At 44.0% G+C, this 19,126-nt stretch overlaps 1 protein-coding gene across 3 annotated transcripts; it reads left to right on the top strand.

The window, feature by feature from the left end:
- The first annotated feature begins 15 nt into the window (after positions 1-15).
- Positions 16-13,462, top strand: Fetub (fetuin B). 3 transcript variants are annotated; one of them, XM_034515537.2, is made up of 8 exons: positions 16-169; positions 4,040-4,283; positions 4,605-4,715; positions 6,146-6,233; positions 8,212-8,375; positions 9,236-9,334; positions 11,537-11,647; positions 12,983-13,462. In XM_034515537.2, exons 2-8 carry the CDS (start codon positions 4,041-4,043, stop codon positions 13,343-13,345), a joined length of 1,179 nt encoding a protein of 392 aa, XP_034371428.1. In that variant the 5' UTR covers positions 16-169; position 4,040; the 3' UTR covers positions 13,346-13,462. The 3 variants fall into 3 exon arrangements, with proteins under 3 accessions (XP_034371428.1, XP_034371429.1, XP_076798839.1); XM_034515538.2 differs by lacking the exon at positions 16-169 and adding an exon at positions 1,596-1,818; XM_076942724.1 differs by lacking the exon at positions 16-169 and adding an exon at positions 2,097-2,234.
- Positions 13,463-19,126: the final 5,664 nt, after the last annotated feature.

Below are 19,126 nucleotides of genomic sequence, written 5' to 3' on the forward strand. Positions count from 1 at the left end.
GGAGAGGATCCCGCCAGTTTGTTAATTAACAAACAAGCTCCTTGTTTATAAGCCGAATGCTCCTGTGAGTTGGTCTCCTGGCCCAAGTGACTCCCGGTCCTCAGGAAAGTCTGTCAGAGCTGCAGGGCTGAGCCCCATCTGCTACTTCCTTTCTTAGATCAACCGGACTGTGAGTATGTGCCATGCGTGGATATCTCTGTGAGTATGTGCCATGCGTGGATATCTTTCCTGTCCCCTCCTGACTGTTTAGAAAGTACAGAGATCAAATTCATAGCCAAGCACAATTCACCAGTCCTCACACAGCCCACGTGTGTGTGGAAAACGTGTCTTGCGTTCCCATTGGTGAGTACCGAACTGGAAATAAACCCATGCCCGCGTGAACACAGCGTCTGTACTATTGGCCTCACCACAACAAGGATTTTTACGGGAAATCGCACTTGTGATGCAATGCGGCAGGATCATGTTCCCCAGGAACATGGTGGATATATCTATGTGCATTAAACAGTCTAAACTTTTTCATATATTGCTGAAATGTGATTAAAGTTCGACAGAGCCAGGTTCTAGGAGTAGCAGCTGCTGGAGATGGAATGGCACCAGTTGCAGAGAGAGGCAGGGTGCTTTCCCACCAGAGCTAAAAGGGCCCTTAGCAGTCGCACAACCGTTGGAAGCCCTACACAGATAAGGAAACTGGACTTAAGTGTTAGACCACTAGCCTAGCTCGCGCAGACAAGGGCTGAAGCAGGGTCATGGTCAAAGTCCAGTTCACCGTGTGGTTTAGCATCCTTTTACCCTGTTTGCATCTGCCTTTCATTAAAGTTGCACCAATGGCCTCTACCTAAGTCTACCGGGTACATTTCATCAGATGTGTTCACTGCTGGCTGAAAACGAATCTCTGTTGAACCTCCGAGTTTGAATATCTGATTTTTTTCAGTCGGTAAAAGAAAACTTAAGCACATTTAAATTTTAAAAAATTAAAGCATTCATTAATTTATGAGTCCAAGATTGTGGGAGGGTAAACATGTTCAATATAACTGCAGAAACAAGGGAAGTTAAATGAATTTTATTGGTCAGAGTAGAAAACTCCTGTCTAGAGATTATTATTTTAGTTAGTTAGTTATTTGGTAGAGATTTAAATTTCAGAGCTTCCCCAGTCTAATGGTGTCTCAATTTGTGTTGCTTTTCTTAAAGTAACTGTTTCTGGCTTCAATGCCCATTTTTCTTGCATTATTCCCATTTGAAAACACAACCAAGAGCCCACTTCTGTAGAACTGTCATCTTCAGATTTGGGTTTCATAAATCAATCTTTACTAACAACTTGTTTACTTAAAAATAAAAAGTGGGTGCAGCTTCTTATTAATGTGGTCCATCCTGTGCTGCGCTGCTGTCACAGAATCCTTCTCACCCTTCCAGAGGCTGGGAGGTCCACTGGGGACAGCCTTCTTGCTGTGTCACACTTGAGCAGGAGGCAGAGGCAGTAGAAGGAACTCTACATAACAAATTTACTCAGCTGACATGGCTATGCTCCACTCCTGAGATCAAAGCCCTTGGGACTTAATCTCCTCTTTAAAGGCACCACCTCTCCATCAGTTTCATAAGTGGTTCGTTTCCCAACATCTGAGCTTTGGGAACATGTTCAAAGCACATCAGTCTTGCTAAGCTCCTGATTCCAGACAGCCTGCCTGGATTCCTGGCATTGTGCAGTTGCTCAATAAGAATCTGCGAGTTACAGGTAGTCTTACGCAACATCTAACAACGTCTAGCCTTCTGCACCAACGATCTCTGGTGCAGGGTCAGACTTGGCAGCGTGGCTTACAACAGGTAAGTGGCTTCTCCACCTCGGTTGGTCGGTAGGTAGCTGAAAGAGAAGTTCACACAGTGCTCTAATCATCCGGTGTGATAACAAAAATATTTTTACATTTGTTTGTTATTTATTTATAACATGGTGGGGTGGGTGGGGATGCATGGGTCAGAGTGCAGATATGGAGGTCAGAGGACAACGTTAAGAGGTTGGTTCTTCTCTTTCACCTTGAGAGTCTCAGGAATTAAACTTGGGTCATCGGGCTTGGCAGCAAGCACCTTTAGGGGCTTGGCCATTTCACCAGCCTTGATGAAAGTCTTCTAAAAGGGAAGGCTCCTGTGCTGTTTCTTGTATTGATTCATTCAGGATTTTTACCCTTTCTGAACCCCAGTGTTCTCCCCTCGTTGGACTTGCTACGTTTTCTTCATAGTTTTCAGTGAGTGTCTGTACTACCACTAAGTTAGTGAGCAAATGCTGTTACCCAGTTGTCTGTGAGTAGCTATCAAATGGGGGGGGGGGGGGGATCTGTGTTCTGGTCAACTATGATATAATTAAATTTATCATAGTAAATTTAAATTATTTATTAAGTTTATCATAAAATTAACCTTTTCTTGGTGACAGCAATATTGGCTAAAAACATAAGTCAGCATATTTAATTTAATATGCAATCAACAGTTTAAGAGAATGTAGGGACTTTTGCAGTGTTAACTGCCTTCTTTTGCTCAGGTTACTTGTGTCAGCCATAGCTTACTGCATGTTGGATTTTCATCTAGACCAGAGAGACATTTCTTTCCATCCAAAATATTTGGTCCCTCTCACCAGGTTCCCATGAAAAAAGTCTGTCTTACAGACTGACACCCTTATTTATGAACACAGACATTCCCAAAGTATATTTGTGGATTAAAAATAAGCACTACTCAGAAAAACTCTTGTACTCTCTAGTAGCTGTAGGGAACTATGTTTGAAATAGTATTGACCCCAAAGCCTTGGAGTCTTCAAGATACTCCTGTGTATTGAGGGCCTATCAGATGGCTACCTGCCGATAAAGCAGACCCTTCATCTATTGAACACAGAAAGCCTGGGCAGGGGTGGAGGTGGAGGTAGGGAGTGAGGTGTTGCTTACCTTAGGGAATGCTTTAAGGGACAGCCTACTCTGTAGGCTCCCTTCCTGATTTGGATCTTTTATTGTTAATTTCTCTCTCTCTCTCTCTCTCTCTCTCTCTCTCTCTCTCTCTCTCTCTCTCTCTGTGTGTGTGTGTGTGTGTGTGTGTGTGTGTGTGTGTAAATAGAAACTTTTTTTAAAAAAAAATGGCCTGTAGATTTAACTCGGAAGTAGAATGTTTGTTTGGTATAAGTGAGGCCCTGGGTTTGATTCTTGGCATTATATACACAATGTGTGTGTGCCATTTATGGTGGTAGATACCCATAATCCCAGGAATTTGAGAGGCTGAAGAAGGGTTGCAGATACTTGGTTTTGGAGCCAGATATGGTGATATGCACCCATAGTCCCAGTAAATGAAAGAAGACTGTGAGTTCAAGGCCAGCTGCAGCTACTGAACACATTTAAGGCCCTGTCAAAACAAAAAATAAATTGCTTCTCATATATTCTTAATAAGCAGAACCTTCCTGGGCTCTAAACTGAAGCTCAGAAAGAGAGGCAAGGACCATGGTCAACCTTGATGGCCATCATTATCCTTCTCCTGACAGTATCAGGTTTCAGTCTCTTGATGAATTTACCTTTAGGTGCACAAAAGGAGAATAGACCTAGAGTGTGTTGGGAGAACTTTTGGGGTCTCATTAACTTTCCCTCCTTAAATACAATTTTGAGACGAAGCACATTTTCCTATTCCATATGGGAATTAGAAAGGGACATTTGTGAGGAGTTGCTTGTTTTCAGTCCCAGTTGGATCAGGACCCTCATCTGGACAGGACAGAAGCCAGGTCTCCCATGTCTTGTTCAAACATTTGCTATAATTACCGGGAAAGAGTTAGGAAACTTCAATTTATTTACAAGAATGGCATGCTCTGGGTCCAAGGTTAGAACCCTGACACATCCTATTCAAAATATTGATTCAGAAAATGCCGTGGTTGGATAAAGGTGGCCCCGGGATGTAGTGTTTCATGTCACATTCAGCTATTCTGATTGCGATTGTAAAGATGCTTAAGTCAACCTTGAGGTCCCATGCCAGGGCCCATCCTGGCAGCTCTCTACTGACACATCCTGGATCTTGTTCCCCACAGAATGGGTCTGCTCCGACTTCTGGTGCTCTGCACCCTGGCTGCATGCTGCATGGCCCGCTCTCCTCCAGGCCCACCCCCGCCACTCCCACCACAACATCCCTTCTCACCTCTGCGTCCCCTGGGCTGTAACGACTCTGAAGTGCTGGCAGTAGCAGGCTTCGCCCTGCAGAACATCAACAGAGACCAAAAGGATGGCTATATGTTGAGCCTTAACAGAGTTCGTGATGTCCGGGAGCACTTCCAGGCAAGTGACAGACTTTGGGGCAGCATTTGGACAGCCTGCAGGGACTAGCCAGGGGTGGCAACTTAGGTCTACTTGCCAACAGGTACTTTCCAGTCTGGGAACACAATGCTCTGCCATCGTCGGCAGGTGTGCCGTAACATTCTTGCTGTCTGTAGGGACAATGACAAGAACGATCTTACCCTGTCCCACGCCCAGGTTTCAGAAGTATAGAAGAGCATGTATCACACACACGAGCTTAGGCTCTCCCAGGAAGATACTGTTGGTCTAGTTGTCCTGGAATTGTTTCATGTGGGATGCGGTATTTCTCCAACCCTATCTTAGGAGGACATGGGATCTCTGTTCTACCTCACACTGGATGTCTTAGAGACTGGCTGTCATGTGCTCAGCAGGAAGGCACAGAAGGACTGCAAACCAAAGATGTTCTATGAGGCGGTGAGTGCCTGTCCCCAGGGGCCTGCTCAGTGTCTACCATCTGCTCAGTTTCATCTTCATTATCTCCCAGGCAACAGGCCCATGTGCCAATTCTAATACTGGAGACAGAGCCAAGTTTAGTGAGGGTAGAGAGGGTTCCTATGACTCGGGTCTTGCTGACTAGAGTTGAAAAGTTCCCCTCAAATTATTTCCTGTCCTAAGATTTTTTGGCAGCTGAGCCAATGTTTATATTGAGAGAGAGAGAGAGAGAGAGAGAGAGAGAGAGAGAGAGAGTTATTTCTGGTGTTTGATGGAGGATAGCTTGTGTTCTTTTGCTTGGCTTTGTTTGAATGAATATCCATATGAGGTTTTCAGATAGGAAAGAGGAAGGCTTCCAGTGTGGGTGCTGTCAGGGGCTTCCTGTGCATAAAACCAAATGGCTTCAGAATTCATCCTTTCTCCTTTTTTTAAAAAAATTATTATTATTTATATGTATGGGTGCCTTGCCTGAATATATGTGTGTGCACCACATTCATGTAGTGCCCACAGAGACCAGAAGGTGGCATAAGACCCCCCCCACCCCCAGTCTCTGACTGACTTCATATGCCATCTGGTGGAGGGCACTGAGAACCAAATGGGTTCTCTAAAAGAATAGTGAGGGTCTTAACCACTAAGCCATCTCTCCAGCCTTGAGCTCAGCCTTTCAAAGTGGCCACTGGCAAGACCTGACTCTCAGTGATTCCGGAATCTCTTCCATTCACTGACGCATGGAAGATGCATGATATCAAGGAAGACAAAATGAGATCTTCAGTAGTTTGAAGTAAACTTTTTGATCAAGATCACCTTTTGTAATTATTTGACCAAACATGCCAACCTGCACCTGTTTGATTTAAAAAAAACCTACCCTATGCCTTCTTGTTATAGGTGGTTTAGTGATACTGGCCACTCATGGAGGAGATATGTATGCTCACTCAGGGGCACACAGGTTAGGAGTTTATTTCACATGTAATTTCAAATTTGAAGTTTCTGACCAGGGGTTTTGTTCTGGGCATGATTTGGAGGCTCCACTTCTCCCTGTGCTTGTCTCTGACCTTGCCACCGCCTACCTGTGAGTCCCTAGTGCCCATGTTCACTGGCATTGGGAGGGAGCAAGGACATGTCATGCTGACGTGGCCATGGAGCATGGCAGTGGGAAGCTGATTCTGGTCATTTCTGCAGTTAGAACTAGGCAATCCACACCTGCGTGTGAGGGGACTGGGAAGGTAGCTGTGTCCCAGGAAAAGGTTAAAGAGTGATGAGAAACAGGAGTTCTTCCCACTCCAATCCACACAGAACTGGATTTTAAGTCTCTCATTCCATTAAGATAAAATTCTACTTGGGGGAGGGGTGGTGTTTAACCTCGTGGTTCTCTGCAGTATGTCAACCCATCAAGTATATTTGTTTTTTCCTAGGTTTATGGTCAGTGCAAAGCAATGTTTCACATTAACAAGCCAAGAAGAGTTCTCTATTTACTGGCTTATAACTGTACACTTCGCCCAGGTAAATGTCCAGAGGGTTTTGTATATCTTGACATCAAAAAACAGAAAAGAGTTTCGAACTGGTGCCTTTGTCAAGATGGCAAGCAATTTCCCTCTCTTCCTCTGTATTCATCACAGCTCTGAGCTCCAACACTGCCTCTCTACAGACATTCACTGTGTACCCCTCCTCCCAGGGGACAGCCTTCCTAAAGTACTGTCAAAAGCTATGTCCTGCTCCAGATCCTAAATGTTCATTCTTCTATGAGTGACACAATAGCAACAGCCTGTCCCAGGATCCTTTCTGTCTGTCCCACTGTCCTGACACCCTTCCAGCTGGCTACAGTGTTGTCAGAACACACACTGCACTCTCCTGTCTCTGCACCCGATTGAGCCTTTCCCCCCACTGAGTATGCCCTTTATGGCTTCTGTCGAAGAACTCATACCGTTTTTTGTTTTTGTTTTTGTTTTTTTTTTTAAACATCCCCAATGATGTTTTCAAGATGCTCTTTACTCAAGAAAGGAATGGTACTTTCCTGGTGTAATTTTTTTTTTTTTTTGCTTTGGCTAAAGAACTCATAAAATGCAGAACAGAACATGCATTGATTCATAGTCTTATATCTTCTATATGATGAACAAGCACAAGCTTGATTTATAGTCTTATATCTTCTATCATATAAGGTACACGCCCCTCTCCCCCCAGTTAAAGACTTCCTAATTTATATCAAGTTGCAGAGGTCATTACCATTGCTGAATAACAGGCAAGAATAAGGCTGGAATGAATGGACCGTTGAAATAAGTGTGTGCACTCCTCCCTCTGGAGCCTGCTTTTTACAAGAGAGGGTCTTGAAAAGGAGCCCATTGCATGGGAAAATGGGAAATGCCTACTAACAGCTTGTGCTTCCTCACTGTGAAGACAGGGCCAGCCTGAAACCAATCTGGGTACTTCTGAAAATGGTGGCAATAATGCCACAGGTGTCAGGAGTAGGTGATGAGGCACACATGACAAGTTGTGGGCACAGCTGTCCCGCCATCTTCTTCCACCCCCAAACATGCATTAGGGAAGACAATAGGTTTTCTCTGAAAACACCCCAGGGCTTGATGATCACGCATTTGCTTTCTCCAGCTCCTCCTGTCATGGTGTCATCCACTTGCTTTACAGGCCTCTACCAGCTAGTCAATATGTGCTCGGTTTCTTCTTGATGCTGAGGACCAAGGCAGAGAAGTAACTCGTGGCAATAATGAAGTGTCGGCCTCTGAAAGGCCCTTGTCTACAGGAGCAATGACGAGAAAGAACCTTGAGCTAGGGAAGGGACTGACATGTCCACTGTTTTGACACAAAACCACAATACTGTCATCTATCAAGTTTGCACTTGAGAAGTAATCGTGTTGAAAAAAAAAATCTCATAATGCTTTAAGCATTTTTATGGCTCCATGCTAGGCCACATTCTTTGTTGTCTTTGACCCTGTGTTGTCCACAGGCTACTGGTTGGACATGCCCCATGTGGTTCTAAACAAAATTCCTACAGTAAATAAGTCCATCAGAGGGCAAGGCTATCTCATTTTGATCTTTTTTTTTTTTTAAATTACAAAAGGAATAGATCTTAGAGACTGGATATTAGCTCAGATGGTAGAGTGTCAAGCGTGTGTGAAGACCTGCTTGGATCCTAGCACTACAGAAGGCAAGAATGATGGCACATGCCCGCAAGCCTAGTCTCTGGCAAGAAGATTGGGAGTTAAATGTCCCTTTGATTACATAGGCCAGCCTGGGATACATAAGACCTTATCTCATGAAGGAAGGAAGGAAAAAAGGAAGGAAATAAAAAAAATAAAGCACTACTGCTATTATCGTATTGCCAACAACTAAATGTTTTCTAAGAAAAATGTCTTCCTCACAGAATCCTTGCCAGTACTGGATATTACCATTTGAGCCCAGTCTTTGCCTCCGACTATTCTTAGGAGTGAAAATTAATAATATTTATAAACTATTCTCTCATTAATAGTTTCTAAAAGAAAGATTCATTCAACGTGCCCTGACTGCCCGTTCCCCTTTGACGTGTCAAACCCCAGTGTTCTGGAAGCTGCCACAGAATCGCTTGCGAAGTTCAACAGTAAGAGCCCCTCAAAACAGTATGCACTCGTCAAAGTCATCAAGGCTACGGGCCAGGTAAAGCTAAAATGCCCATGTCAGTTACAGAGGCGTAGCTGCAGGGTCTTAGGTGGGGGGTGGGGCGGTGGGGAGGGGGGAGGCTGTCTAGGCATTCTGTCTGCCTAGGTCCTAAGATCCTTCCCCTACACCCCCATTTCTAGGAGATCCACTGTGCATTCAGTCATGTCACAGGTTTTGCTATTCCTTGGACTTTGTATAAGTAGCAGGTGACTTGGCTTTCTTAAAGCAAAAAGAACATTCCTAGTTTCATGTGAACTTGGGGTGAAATAGGTGCAGTGTTTTCTGACTGATTATGGACCCTTTAGCAAGACAACTTTTGCTTTATTAAGGCCTGGGGTAGGTGTTGAACTTTATGAGTTGCGGAATAGGAGATTCATTTATATTTAAATCATGCGGATAACTCTTGTATATAAATAAAACTAAAAGCAAATCTTCATAAGAAAAAATAAGCCAACCAAGAAAATTGCCTAGGGTGTCTGTCACATCTTTAACAGGGAAAGACACTGATTTTGTATTTTTTTTCTTTTAAATTTATTTCATGTGCATTTGTATTTTGTCCATGTGAGGGTGTTAGATCCCCTCGAACTAGAGTTATAGACAGTTGTGAGTGCCAGGAATTGAACTCAGGTCCTCTGGAAGAACAGCCAGTGCTCTTAATTACTGAGCCATTTTCCCAGCCCTGATTCATGTTTTCTAAATAGCAGAATTACTGACATGGTCTTGTGCCTGTGTTGACTTTAGGAACAGTGAACTTGTGTGTTGACAGTGCCTCAGAATCAGTTCTATGCAAGAACCGTTGTCAGTCCTGAGTTTCCCTGGGGTAAGATTCTAATGTCTTAACTCTTATTTCATGACAGTGGATGGGTGGCCCTTCTTACTATGTGGAATATTTGATCAGAGAGTCACCGTGTACGAAATCCCAGGCCAGCTGTTCGCTCCAGCCCTCTGACTCTGAGGTGGGTGTTCCCAACCGACTGTACAATCTATACATGTCCACAGATTATCAGTACTTGTTGAGTGCAAATTACACTGGGGTGTCACAAAGCACGTGATGCTCTTCCTTCCCTCAAGCAGTTAAAAACTGGGCAGGTCTTGATGTAGCGATAGGATTTGATTCTAAGTGTGGTTTTCATCATCAATGTAATGTAATTGCAAAAAATAATCATGAGAGGACTTGGGATACAACCTGGTGTCCCATTTTTTTGGACCACTCTTCACAATAGAAAGGCTGAATAAAATAAGGGATGGGAACCCCAAAACTATCAGAAATATCCTGGGAATGTGAGTCAGCATGGTGTGTTGGAGCACAACTGGGCAAAAGTAATTTTCCTTATTTATTTATAATAAGTGTTTTATTTAGATACAGTTCATGTACAATAAGATTTATCCTTTTAAAGTAGATTTTTGTTATATATTCACAGACCTGCCTGAACTACCATAACCACCTCATATTTTTTTTTAAAAAAATATTTTATTAGCTCTCAAAAGAAACCCATCTCCATCAAGTCAACCCCCATTGTTGCCCTTAGACGCCCATAGAAACTATGAATCTGAGTTCTGTCTTAATAGCTCTGTCCATTTGGACACTTTGTACAAATGGGATCGTGCAGAGGATGGGGGGCGAGGAGAGATACTTATTTGAACAAGAAACTGGACCGATGAACTCCATCTGACTTGCCAATGAATAAAATTGGTGAAGCGTGCCCCCTATAGACCTGCTCTATGTGCGAGCTCCACTCCATGCTAGCACCAGAAGGTCCGGGAGGTTTGATAGCTCATGAAATTCTAGCTAGTGTGGAATGTCCACCTGTTCTTGCCACAAGTTTCTCTAGAAGGTTCTCTTAGAGCCTCTGAGCCATGGAGATAAAAGAGAAAGAAGGGATGTCTGGGCCACCACTTTACTCTAATGGATTTTCCCATCTTGAGAAATTTCTGGGCTTCATGTGACCAAGGAAACATATAGAAGTTAGACTTTGTTTGAGGCCTGCAGTTTCAGAGGGTTAGGATCCATGGCCATTATGTTGGACAGCACCATAGCAGGCAAGTAGGCATGGTGCTGGAGCAGTTGCTGGCAGCTTACATCTTGATCCACAAGTAGAAAGCAGAGAGCTAACTGGGTTTTTGAAACCTCAAACTCCAATCCCAGTGATACATTTCCTCCAACGAGGCTACATCTCCTAATCCTTCCCAACCAGTTCTACCAACCGGGGACCAAGCATTCAAATATATGAGCCTATAGGGCCACTCTCACTCAAACCACCACAGATGGATTTACTGTAAGGAAGAAACTTAGAGATATATGGAAAGAAAGTTTCAGTGCTAAAAACATAGATTTGATCTAGTTGTTTGACCAAAGAGACTTTATTAAATACAGAGAAATGCTAGGTAGCCATTATAAAGATAATAATTGAAGAAGAAAAAAAGACTATCAAATGCCATACAATGATTTTTACAATATATTGTTCAGTGAGAAAATAGTCTTAAAATATTATATGCAATATGATCATAGAATTTAAAAGAAAAATATACATGCATAGGGAAAAGATTAAAAGAAAAGGATCAAAAGATTACAGGTAATGAGAACCATGCGTGGAATTACAGGTCATGGTCCTTTCTTTCATTCATATAGTTCTAAATAATAATTTATTACATTTATAATTTAAAAAAACCCATAATTTTATGTTCAAATAGACAAAAGGTTAAGGAACTGAGAGTGTTTTTGCCTGAGAAGACAAAAATTCATTCAGAACACATTAAGGGCTGCTGTTGAGAAGAAAATACCAAGTTTCTAATTGGCCAAGGGCAGACCTAGGGCCAGACAGTGTACGGTGTGTAGACACAGGGGGGCCTCCTAGAATCTACTGCTCCCACTGCGAGAAGCAAGCTGGACTCAGTTGTTTTTAGATAATTCACAGGGACCTGCTGGGAGCCCACCCTTCTCCAAGGCAGGAGCAGAAAAGCATGGCACAACTATGTGTCTACACACACTGAGAGGGAGGGGCTTGAGCCGAGAGGGAGGGGCTTGGGCCAAGAGGGAGGGGCTTGGGCCAAGAGGGAGGGGCTTGAGCTGAGAGGGAGGGACTTGAGCCGAGAGGGAGGGGCTTGCATTTCTGCCCACCAATAACTAAATACTCACACTATGCCTCTCTTTCTTGTAGCCTGTTGGTATTTGCCAAGGTTCTCTGGGGCAAGGTTCTCCGAGCCAATTTCCTCTGACTCGCCCCTTAGAAAAGATTGTCACTGTGACTTGTGAGTTTTTCGAATCTCAGGTATTTATCTTTTGAAAACAACATTATTATTGTTGTGTGTTTGTACAATATGTAAGTATATTGCGCACATGTGCCATGGCACACATGTGGAGCCAGAGGACAACATGGTGTAGTTTGTTCTTTCTTTCTACCGTTACACAGTGTCTGGGGGTGTTGAACTTGGGTCCCTGGGCTTGCAGGAGTGTGATGTTCACTATTGAGCCCTGCCATTCTAACCCCCCTTGTGTTTTTCAATGGAATCAGGTGATATATTTCTAGATGCCTATTTTCCAACCTCTTCTGGCTTTTTCCAAGCTCCAAAATCACTTTACTTAGACCACACAAGCCCACACCTGTAGGAGAGAAACGTGTCCTACTGTTTTAGTTACAGCCCCGCAGAATAAGGGAGAACACTCAGGAGCAGCATGGTGAACTACACACTTGCATAGTTAATACACTTAAGCCTTCAAGGTGCTAAATCTGGTGTCTCCAAGAACCACATCAGGGAGAACCGCTTCCGTGAAAATGTTCATTCTCTCTCCACAAACACTAAGTACTTACTGTGGGGTAGCCTGATCCAGTCAGACAGGCTTCCTGGGCTTTTTCCCTGCTCAGCCCCTATGAACACTGTTGCCACCTCTGACCTGTCTGGGTCTTGATACCCTCATCACCTGCCTGTTCTGATGTCTAAGACAGACCAGTGGGAAGACTTTGATGGAGGACACCATACTGGGTGTGGCACAAAACAAACAGTAAAAGAAGCCACCTGCTGCCACTCCTGAGAGCAAATGCAACTCCCTGGGGACCCTGAGAACATCCTTTAGCCCCTCTGACCCACTGCTCTGAAGTGAAAGACCTCAATTCAGCTTCTGCAGTTCTTAGTTCCAATTGACCCCTACCTATTATGCTGTTGTTTTTTTTATCAGGAAGCCCATTCCTGTAGCTCAGTGGTTCTCAAGCTATAGGTGGCAACACAGTGGTCACCTATGTACAATCACTGGAAAACACAGATATTTATATTATGATTCATAAGAATAGCGAGATTATGAAAATAATTTTATAGTTGAGGGTCACTACAACATGAACTGTTTTAAAGGGTCGCAACATTAGGAAGGTTGAAAATCACTGGTGTAGCTGGCTCTGAGCATTCAGAAACACTCCAAGCAAAGATGAGTGTGGTAACCCATGCCTGTAATCCCAGCACTCGGGATACTTGAGGTTGAAGATGATGAATTTGAGCCTAGGCTATCTTAAAACCGTGTTACAAATATGCAGTCACAAAACAACTGTGCCTGGTGTGGGTTATAGCGGGGCATTCCCTGTAGAATTCTGCATTGAAAAACATTGTTATTTCAGGCTCAGGTCCCTGGAGGTGAGAACCCTGCTGATACCCAGGGCCCTATGAAAGTTCCTCAGAAAAACACAGCAGCCCCTACCAGCTCCCCCTCCATAACTGCACCAAGAGGATCTATCCAGCACCTCCCTGACCTGGATGTTGAGAAGCCTGAAGACTCCAAGACAGAGAGTCCTGAGGAAATCCTTCCTGTACAGCTGGATCTAACCACAAATCCCCAGGGGGACACAGTGGACGTTTCCTTCCTCTACCTGGAGCCTGAGGAAAAGAAACTGGTGGTCCTGCCTTTCCCTGGAAACGGACAGCGGTCTGCTGAGTGCCCAGGGCCTGCAGAAGAGAATAACCCTCTGATTCTCCCACCCTGAGACTCTCTAACTGGGTTCCATAGGGGTATGGTCCACTGCAATAGCTGGGAGGTGGTGGGACTTGGGCAGAACACAGATGATCAAATGTAGACAGGCTAATAAAGTGTGGCTCTAGAACATGGCGTTTCCTTGGAGTCATCCACTACCTCTGGCTTTCACAATCTGTATTCCTCTCTGCACATTGTCCAGTTTGTGGGTCTATGCGTTAATTACCACCTACTTCAAGAATAGCTGCTCTGATGAAGGCTGAGCAACACTCTGATATATGGGGACAGCAACATGTCATTTGGAGTCATTTTATTGTTATGTTCATTTAGCAGAATAACAGTAGTAGGTTTTCCCTTGGTCCCATGACCTATCTAGTCTTGGGTTCTTGGCCTTATTATCATGTCAGTATGGTTTCCATATAGTGGAGCAGGGCTATTTTAGGTCATGGCATTTGAAGCTATGAGAGACTGATGATTACTGTGTGCAGAGCACCTTCCAGCACCATGAATGCTAAATCAGTAAGGTGAAGCTGCTACCTGAGCTCTGAGTTTGATAATGTAAATACTTACCGTTTTGTCTCTTAGTTCATTGAATTACAGTCTCTGTATGATATTATATATAATTTATTTTTATTTTCTGTTCATTGGTATTTGGCCTGCATGTATGTCACTGTGAGGGTATCACAAGCCTTAGAACTGAAGTTACAGACAGGTGTGAGCTGCCATGTGGGTGCTGGGAACTGAACCTGGATCCTCGGGGAAGAGCAGACAGTGCTTGTCTTGGTGTCCCATTGCTGTGAAGAGACATCATGACCAAGGTAACTCTCATTAAGGAAAAGAGTTAATTGGGGCTGGCTTACAGTTTCAGAAGTTTAGTCTATTATCATCATGGGAGGAAGCATGGCATCGTGCAGGCAGACTTGGTGCTGGAGGAACCGAGAGTGCTACATCTTGATCTGAATGCATTAGAAGGAGGCTATCCTGTATTCCACACTGGGCATAGCTTGAGCATATGTATGACTTCAAAGCCCACCTCCACAGTGACACACTTCCTCCAACAAGGCCACACCTTCTAATACTGCCACACCAATGGACTAAGCATTCAAATACATGAGTCTATGGAGGCCAAACCTATTCTTAACTGTTGAACTATCTCCCAGCCTCTGGATCTTTCTTCACGTTTCTCTTAATTACTTTGAACTCTTTGCCAAGCAGCCAATAGTTCTGCATTTTAAATGTTGGGTTTCTGGTGCTTTCTTTACATGATTGTTCTTGAACAATGTGGCATTCGTTAGCACCTGGATATTTGAAGAAGCCTGGGGACTTGTCACAGTCACTGGTCAGAACATCTATAGTTCCTTAATTCCCTATTTGCCTCCTCTTAAAGGACTAGCCTGGATTGCCTATACTGTTTCCAACCTCAGCTTCTTTTCATCTGCCTTGAAGGTCTTGACAGTAGGCCCCCTTAGTGAGTCAGGAACACAAAAAGCGCTCTCTCTCTCTCTCTCTCTCTCTCTCTCTCTCTCTCTCTCTCTCTTTCTGTGTGTGTGTGTCTGTCTGTCTGTCTGTCCTGTTCCATCCATTTGAAACAGCAGAAGTAACACTCTCCATTGTTATATAAACCCTCAGAACAAACATCAAAGGGAATGAAGGGTCCCATCATGACATTCAATTGTGGTCTTCCCTTTTCTATATTAAAAAAAAATCATGGAGCCAATTTCCTCTCTGTTGGAAATACACACACACACACACACACACACACACACAATCAGTCAGGAAGAAGCAGAATGGGGCAAATCAACCCAACCAAAAAGACATAGGTGATGATCTGTAACAAACCCTTTAGGCCAGGGAAGAAAAGGACAAACGATGTTACAATACCTGGAGAATAGTCACAATAGGAGACCTTTAGCATCCTGGGCCATAGAAAGCAGGAAGAGAGGTCGTAGGCTACCCAAGCCCAGTGTGAGGTGAGCTGTGGCTCAGAGCCTGCCTTGATAGAGCAACCTTGGTGGTAGGATAGAGACCCTGAGACTGATCAACTAGATAAATACACTGCCGTTTTCCTCCCTCTGTCCAATCTTCTGTACACTTTGGCTCTTTGAGCCCAATAAATAGTAAACGAACCAGTACAGAAGCTGGCATTCACTAATCCCTGTAGGCTATGTGAGTGATATTATACTTCTTCCTGGACTGGTGAGATGGCTCAGTGGGAAAAGATGATTGCTGCCAAGCTTGATGACTTGAGTTTGATCTCCAAGACCCACATCATAGAAAGAGGAAAAACAATCTCCAAATGTTAGTCTCTGACCTCCCTGATATTCCTGTGATTCCAGGTCACAATATTGGGTCTTCAGAGGCCAAAGGTACTGATTCTAAAAGTTCAGTCCTGACTACTGTTCTAAATGTGTTCCTTATACTTCTTGAGTCAGCCTTGGCCTTCGGTGAGCAATGGCATTTTGAACACATTAATAATAACAAAAGTTACCAATAATGCATTGGTGTTACATAAGGACAGAAATTAAAGCCCTTCCCCTTGGAGTCATTTAACCAAGAGTGAGTCCAGATATGAATAATCTACTCTACTTTCCCTGTGTCTTCCCTCATCCCTCCATGCCTTCCTAAAGGCTGTCTTGTAAATCTGTCTGTCTCATCTCTCTGTGTGTCCCTAACAAGGAGACAATTCTGTTTTGAATTTATTGAAGAATACAAAAACATCACATGAGAAAAAAAGAAGGAATTATTTATAGAAATCTTTCACAGAGTTTGACAAGGGACTAAGTCATCGACTCCAACTGACCCAGAAAACAAACAGTATTGCAACGTCATTGTTTCTTAAGCAATATCTGTATGTTGCATCCAACATTTATGGTGTATTATATAATGGATTTCCAACCTACAAACACACATGCTTTGCTCATGGGCCAGGGGCATGAGGAGTACATACGTTAGGATCATGGTTATACATTAGCTTAGGCTGTAAACGTTGATTTCACCCAGGCAGTGGTGGCTCATACACCTTTAATCCCAGCACTTGGGAGGCAGAGGCAGGTGAATCTCTAAGTTCCAGGATCACCAGGGCTTCTTGTAGAAGCCCTGTTTCAAAAACAAACAAACAAACAAACAAACAAACAAACAAACAAACAGTTGACTTTTTACACAGAGAAACCTTGTCTTCAAACAAACAAACAAACAAACAAAACCCTTTCTCCATTCCCCATTCTCCATTCCCCTTCTCCTGTGAAAAGATGGAGAACCATTCCCCCTTCCCCCAATATCCCTGACACATCAAGTCTCTGCAGGGGCTAGGTGCATTCTCTTTCACTGAAGCCAGACAAGGCATCCCAGTTATAAGAATGGGATCCACAGGCAGGCGACAGGATTCAGGACAGCCCCTGCTCCAGTTGTTGGGGGAATCTTCATGAAGAACAGGCTGCACATCTGCTGCATATGTGCGGAGGCTTAGGTCCAGCCCGTGTATGTTCTTTGATTGGTGGTTCAGTTTCTGAGAGCCCCAAGGTTCCCAGTTAGTTAACTCTGTTGGTCTTCCTGTGAAGTTCCTATCCCCTCTGGGGCCCTCAATTCATCCCCCAAACTCTTTTATAAGACTCCCTGAGCTCTGTCCATGGTTGGCTGTGGGTCTCTGCATCTATTTCAGTTGTCTGCTGGGTGGAGTCCCTCAGAGGACAGTCATGCTAGGCTCCTGTCTGCAGGTGTAACAGAGTCTCATTAATAGTGCCAGGGTTTGGTGCTTGACCATGGGATGGGTTGAGATATTTTCATAATACTGTATTGCCACTTACGGACTCCATCAATGTGTCTCTGTCTTAGTTTCTTTTGTGTCCTTGTCTCCATACAAAGCCCAGTCCTTCTCAGCCTTGGCAATACTTTGAAATAATCTGGGAATTTGAAAACTACCCTTGCTTGGATCCACCACTAGTTCTAACTGAAGGGATCTGGACACCTGAAATGATAGTTTTCCTTCTGCTGGATGTGACACCCAGGACCATATGCATGCCCAGCAAGAATGTACCACCAAGTACCTCCAGTCCAACACTAGGGTTTTTCTTAAAGTTCCTTGAATACTTCTAACATGAAGGCAAGGTTAGTCACCATTGCTGCAGATCTTCACTGTAGAGAAAGCTCAGGAAGAGGTGAGATGCTGTAGTGACACTCCATGCAGCAGCGAGGAGAAAATCTAGGCAGGATCTCTTGGATTCCTTCTGAAGCTGCAGCCTCTACAAGCACAGAGGCGCCACACTATGGAGGGGTTGGATGAGAGCTGCTGTATTCAGCCCTGTTCCCAGTGACAAGCCCTTCCCCAAATGGAATAGTCACCCAATCTCTCAGCCCCTGTCTGTCTCACCAATGTCTTCTTTCATATGATTTTCCTTAAGGGCCACAAGTAAGGAGGATGGCATGGGAGGTCCCCTAGTTATAGCACAAACACTAGTGATAGTAAGTGGTACCAGTCACTCTGCACTTATGCTGTGCCCAGGGTTGCATCGACTGACATAGACACGGCTTCTTATTTATTGCACAGCATTGCCAAGAACTAGCAAAACCTAAGAGTCAAAGGATGTGGTGGTTTGAATAAGAATGCCTCCCGCCCTGTGCTGGATATTTTTATGTCAACTTGACAGAAGCTAAAGTTATCTGAGAGGAAGGAACCTCGATTAAGAGAATGCCTTCATAAGACTGGGTTAGAGACAGGCCCATAGAGTATTTTCTTAATTAGTGATTGATGGGGGTGGACCCAGCCTATTCTTCGTGGGTTCTATAAGAGAGCAGGCTGAGCAAGAAATAAGGAGAAAGCAAGTAAGCAGCACTCATCCAGGGTCTCTGTATCAGCTCTCACTTCCAGTTCCTTGTGCTGAGTTCCTGTCCTGACTTCCTTCCATGATGAATGCTGATATAGAACTGTGAGCCAAACAAACCCTCTCCTCTCCGAGTTGCTTTTGGTCATGGTGTTTCATCACAGCAATAGGAACTTAATTAAGACACCCCCACATAGGTTCATATATATTGGAATGCTTAGTCATCAGATAGTGGAACTACTTGAGAAGGTTTAGGAGGTGTGGCCTTGTTGGAGTGAATGTGGCCTTGTTAGAGGAAGTGTGTCACTCAGAGTGGGCTTTGAAGTTTCACATGCCTAAGCCAGGCCTAGTGGCTCTCTCGTTCTGCTGCCTGTGGGTCCAGATGTAGAACTTTCAGTGATATCTCACTACCATGTCTGCCTGTGCATGCTAACATGCTCCCCACAATGATGATAATGGACTAAACCTCTGAAACCAAAGCAAACTCCAGTTGAATGCTTTCTTTTATAAGAGTTGCCATGGCCATGGTGTCTCTTCACAGCAGTAGAACAGTGACGAAGGCAGAGGGGTTCTACAGCATCACACAATAAGAAAATAACAGTGCCAGGGTTAGAAATGTCCATCTGGTTCCACAGTCACAGCTGAAGGTCATGCCCTTCAAGAGGCGGGCTTGAATGAGTTACCTCTCTCAGATAATTCGGTTGTGTTCCACTGAGGAATTTTAGCGCCATAATCCAAAGATGCAGCAGACAGTAGAGATTTCCAAATGAGACAGAAGAAAACTTACTCCCAACTCCATCGCCATACCCACACAATAAGTGCTTAGGGTCAAACACACTCTGAACAGTTGTCTACCAGGTATAGGGTATTGAACAAATGATGGTTTTATCCACTCATTGGTGTTATGTCTCAACTTTCTCTACACTAATCATTTACAGACTGTTGACAGATATTTGAACCTGAGGTCAAAGTGAACA

Source organism: Arvicanthis niloticus, chromosome 12, assembly GCF_011762505.2.
Source record: "Arvicanthis niloticus isolate mArvNil1 chromosome 12, mArvNil1.pat.X, whole genome shotgun sequence".
NCBI classification, from domain to species: Eukaryota; Metazoa; Chordata; class Mammalia; order Rodentia; family Muridae; genus Arvicanthis; species Arvicanthis niloticus.

What these genes read in the sequence shown, in the direction of transcription:
- Fetub (XM_034515537.2), top strand. Translation starts at nt 4,041, where the DNA reads ATGGGTCTGCTCCGACTTCTGGTGCTCTGCACCCTGGCTGCATGCTGC. An exon ending in TAACTGTACACTTCGCCCAG is followed by an intron (nt 6,234 to 8,211) that starts GTAAATGTCCAG and finishes TCTCATTAATAG; the next exon opens with TTTCTAAAAGAAAGATTCAT. An exon ending in GTGAGTTTTTCGAATCTCAG is followed by an intron (nt 11,648 to 12,982) that starts GTATTTATCTTT and finishes TTGTTATTTCAG; the next exon opens with GCTCAGGTCCCTGGAGGTGA.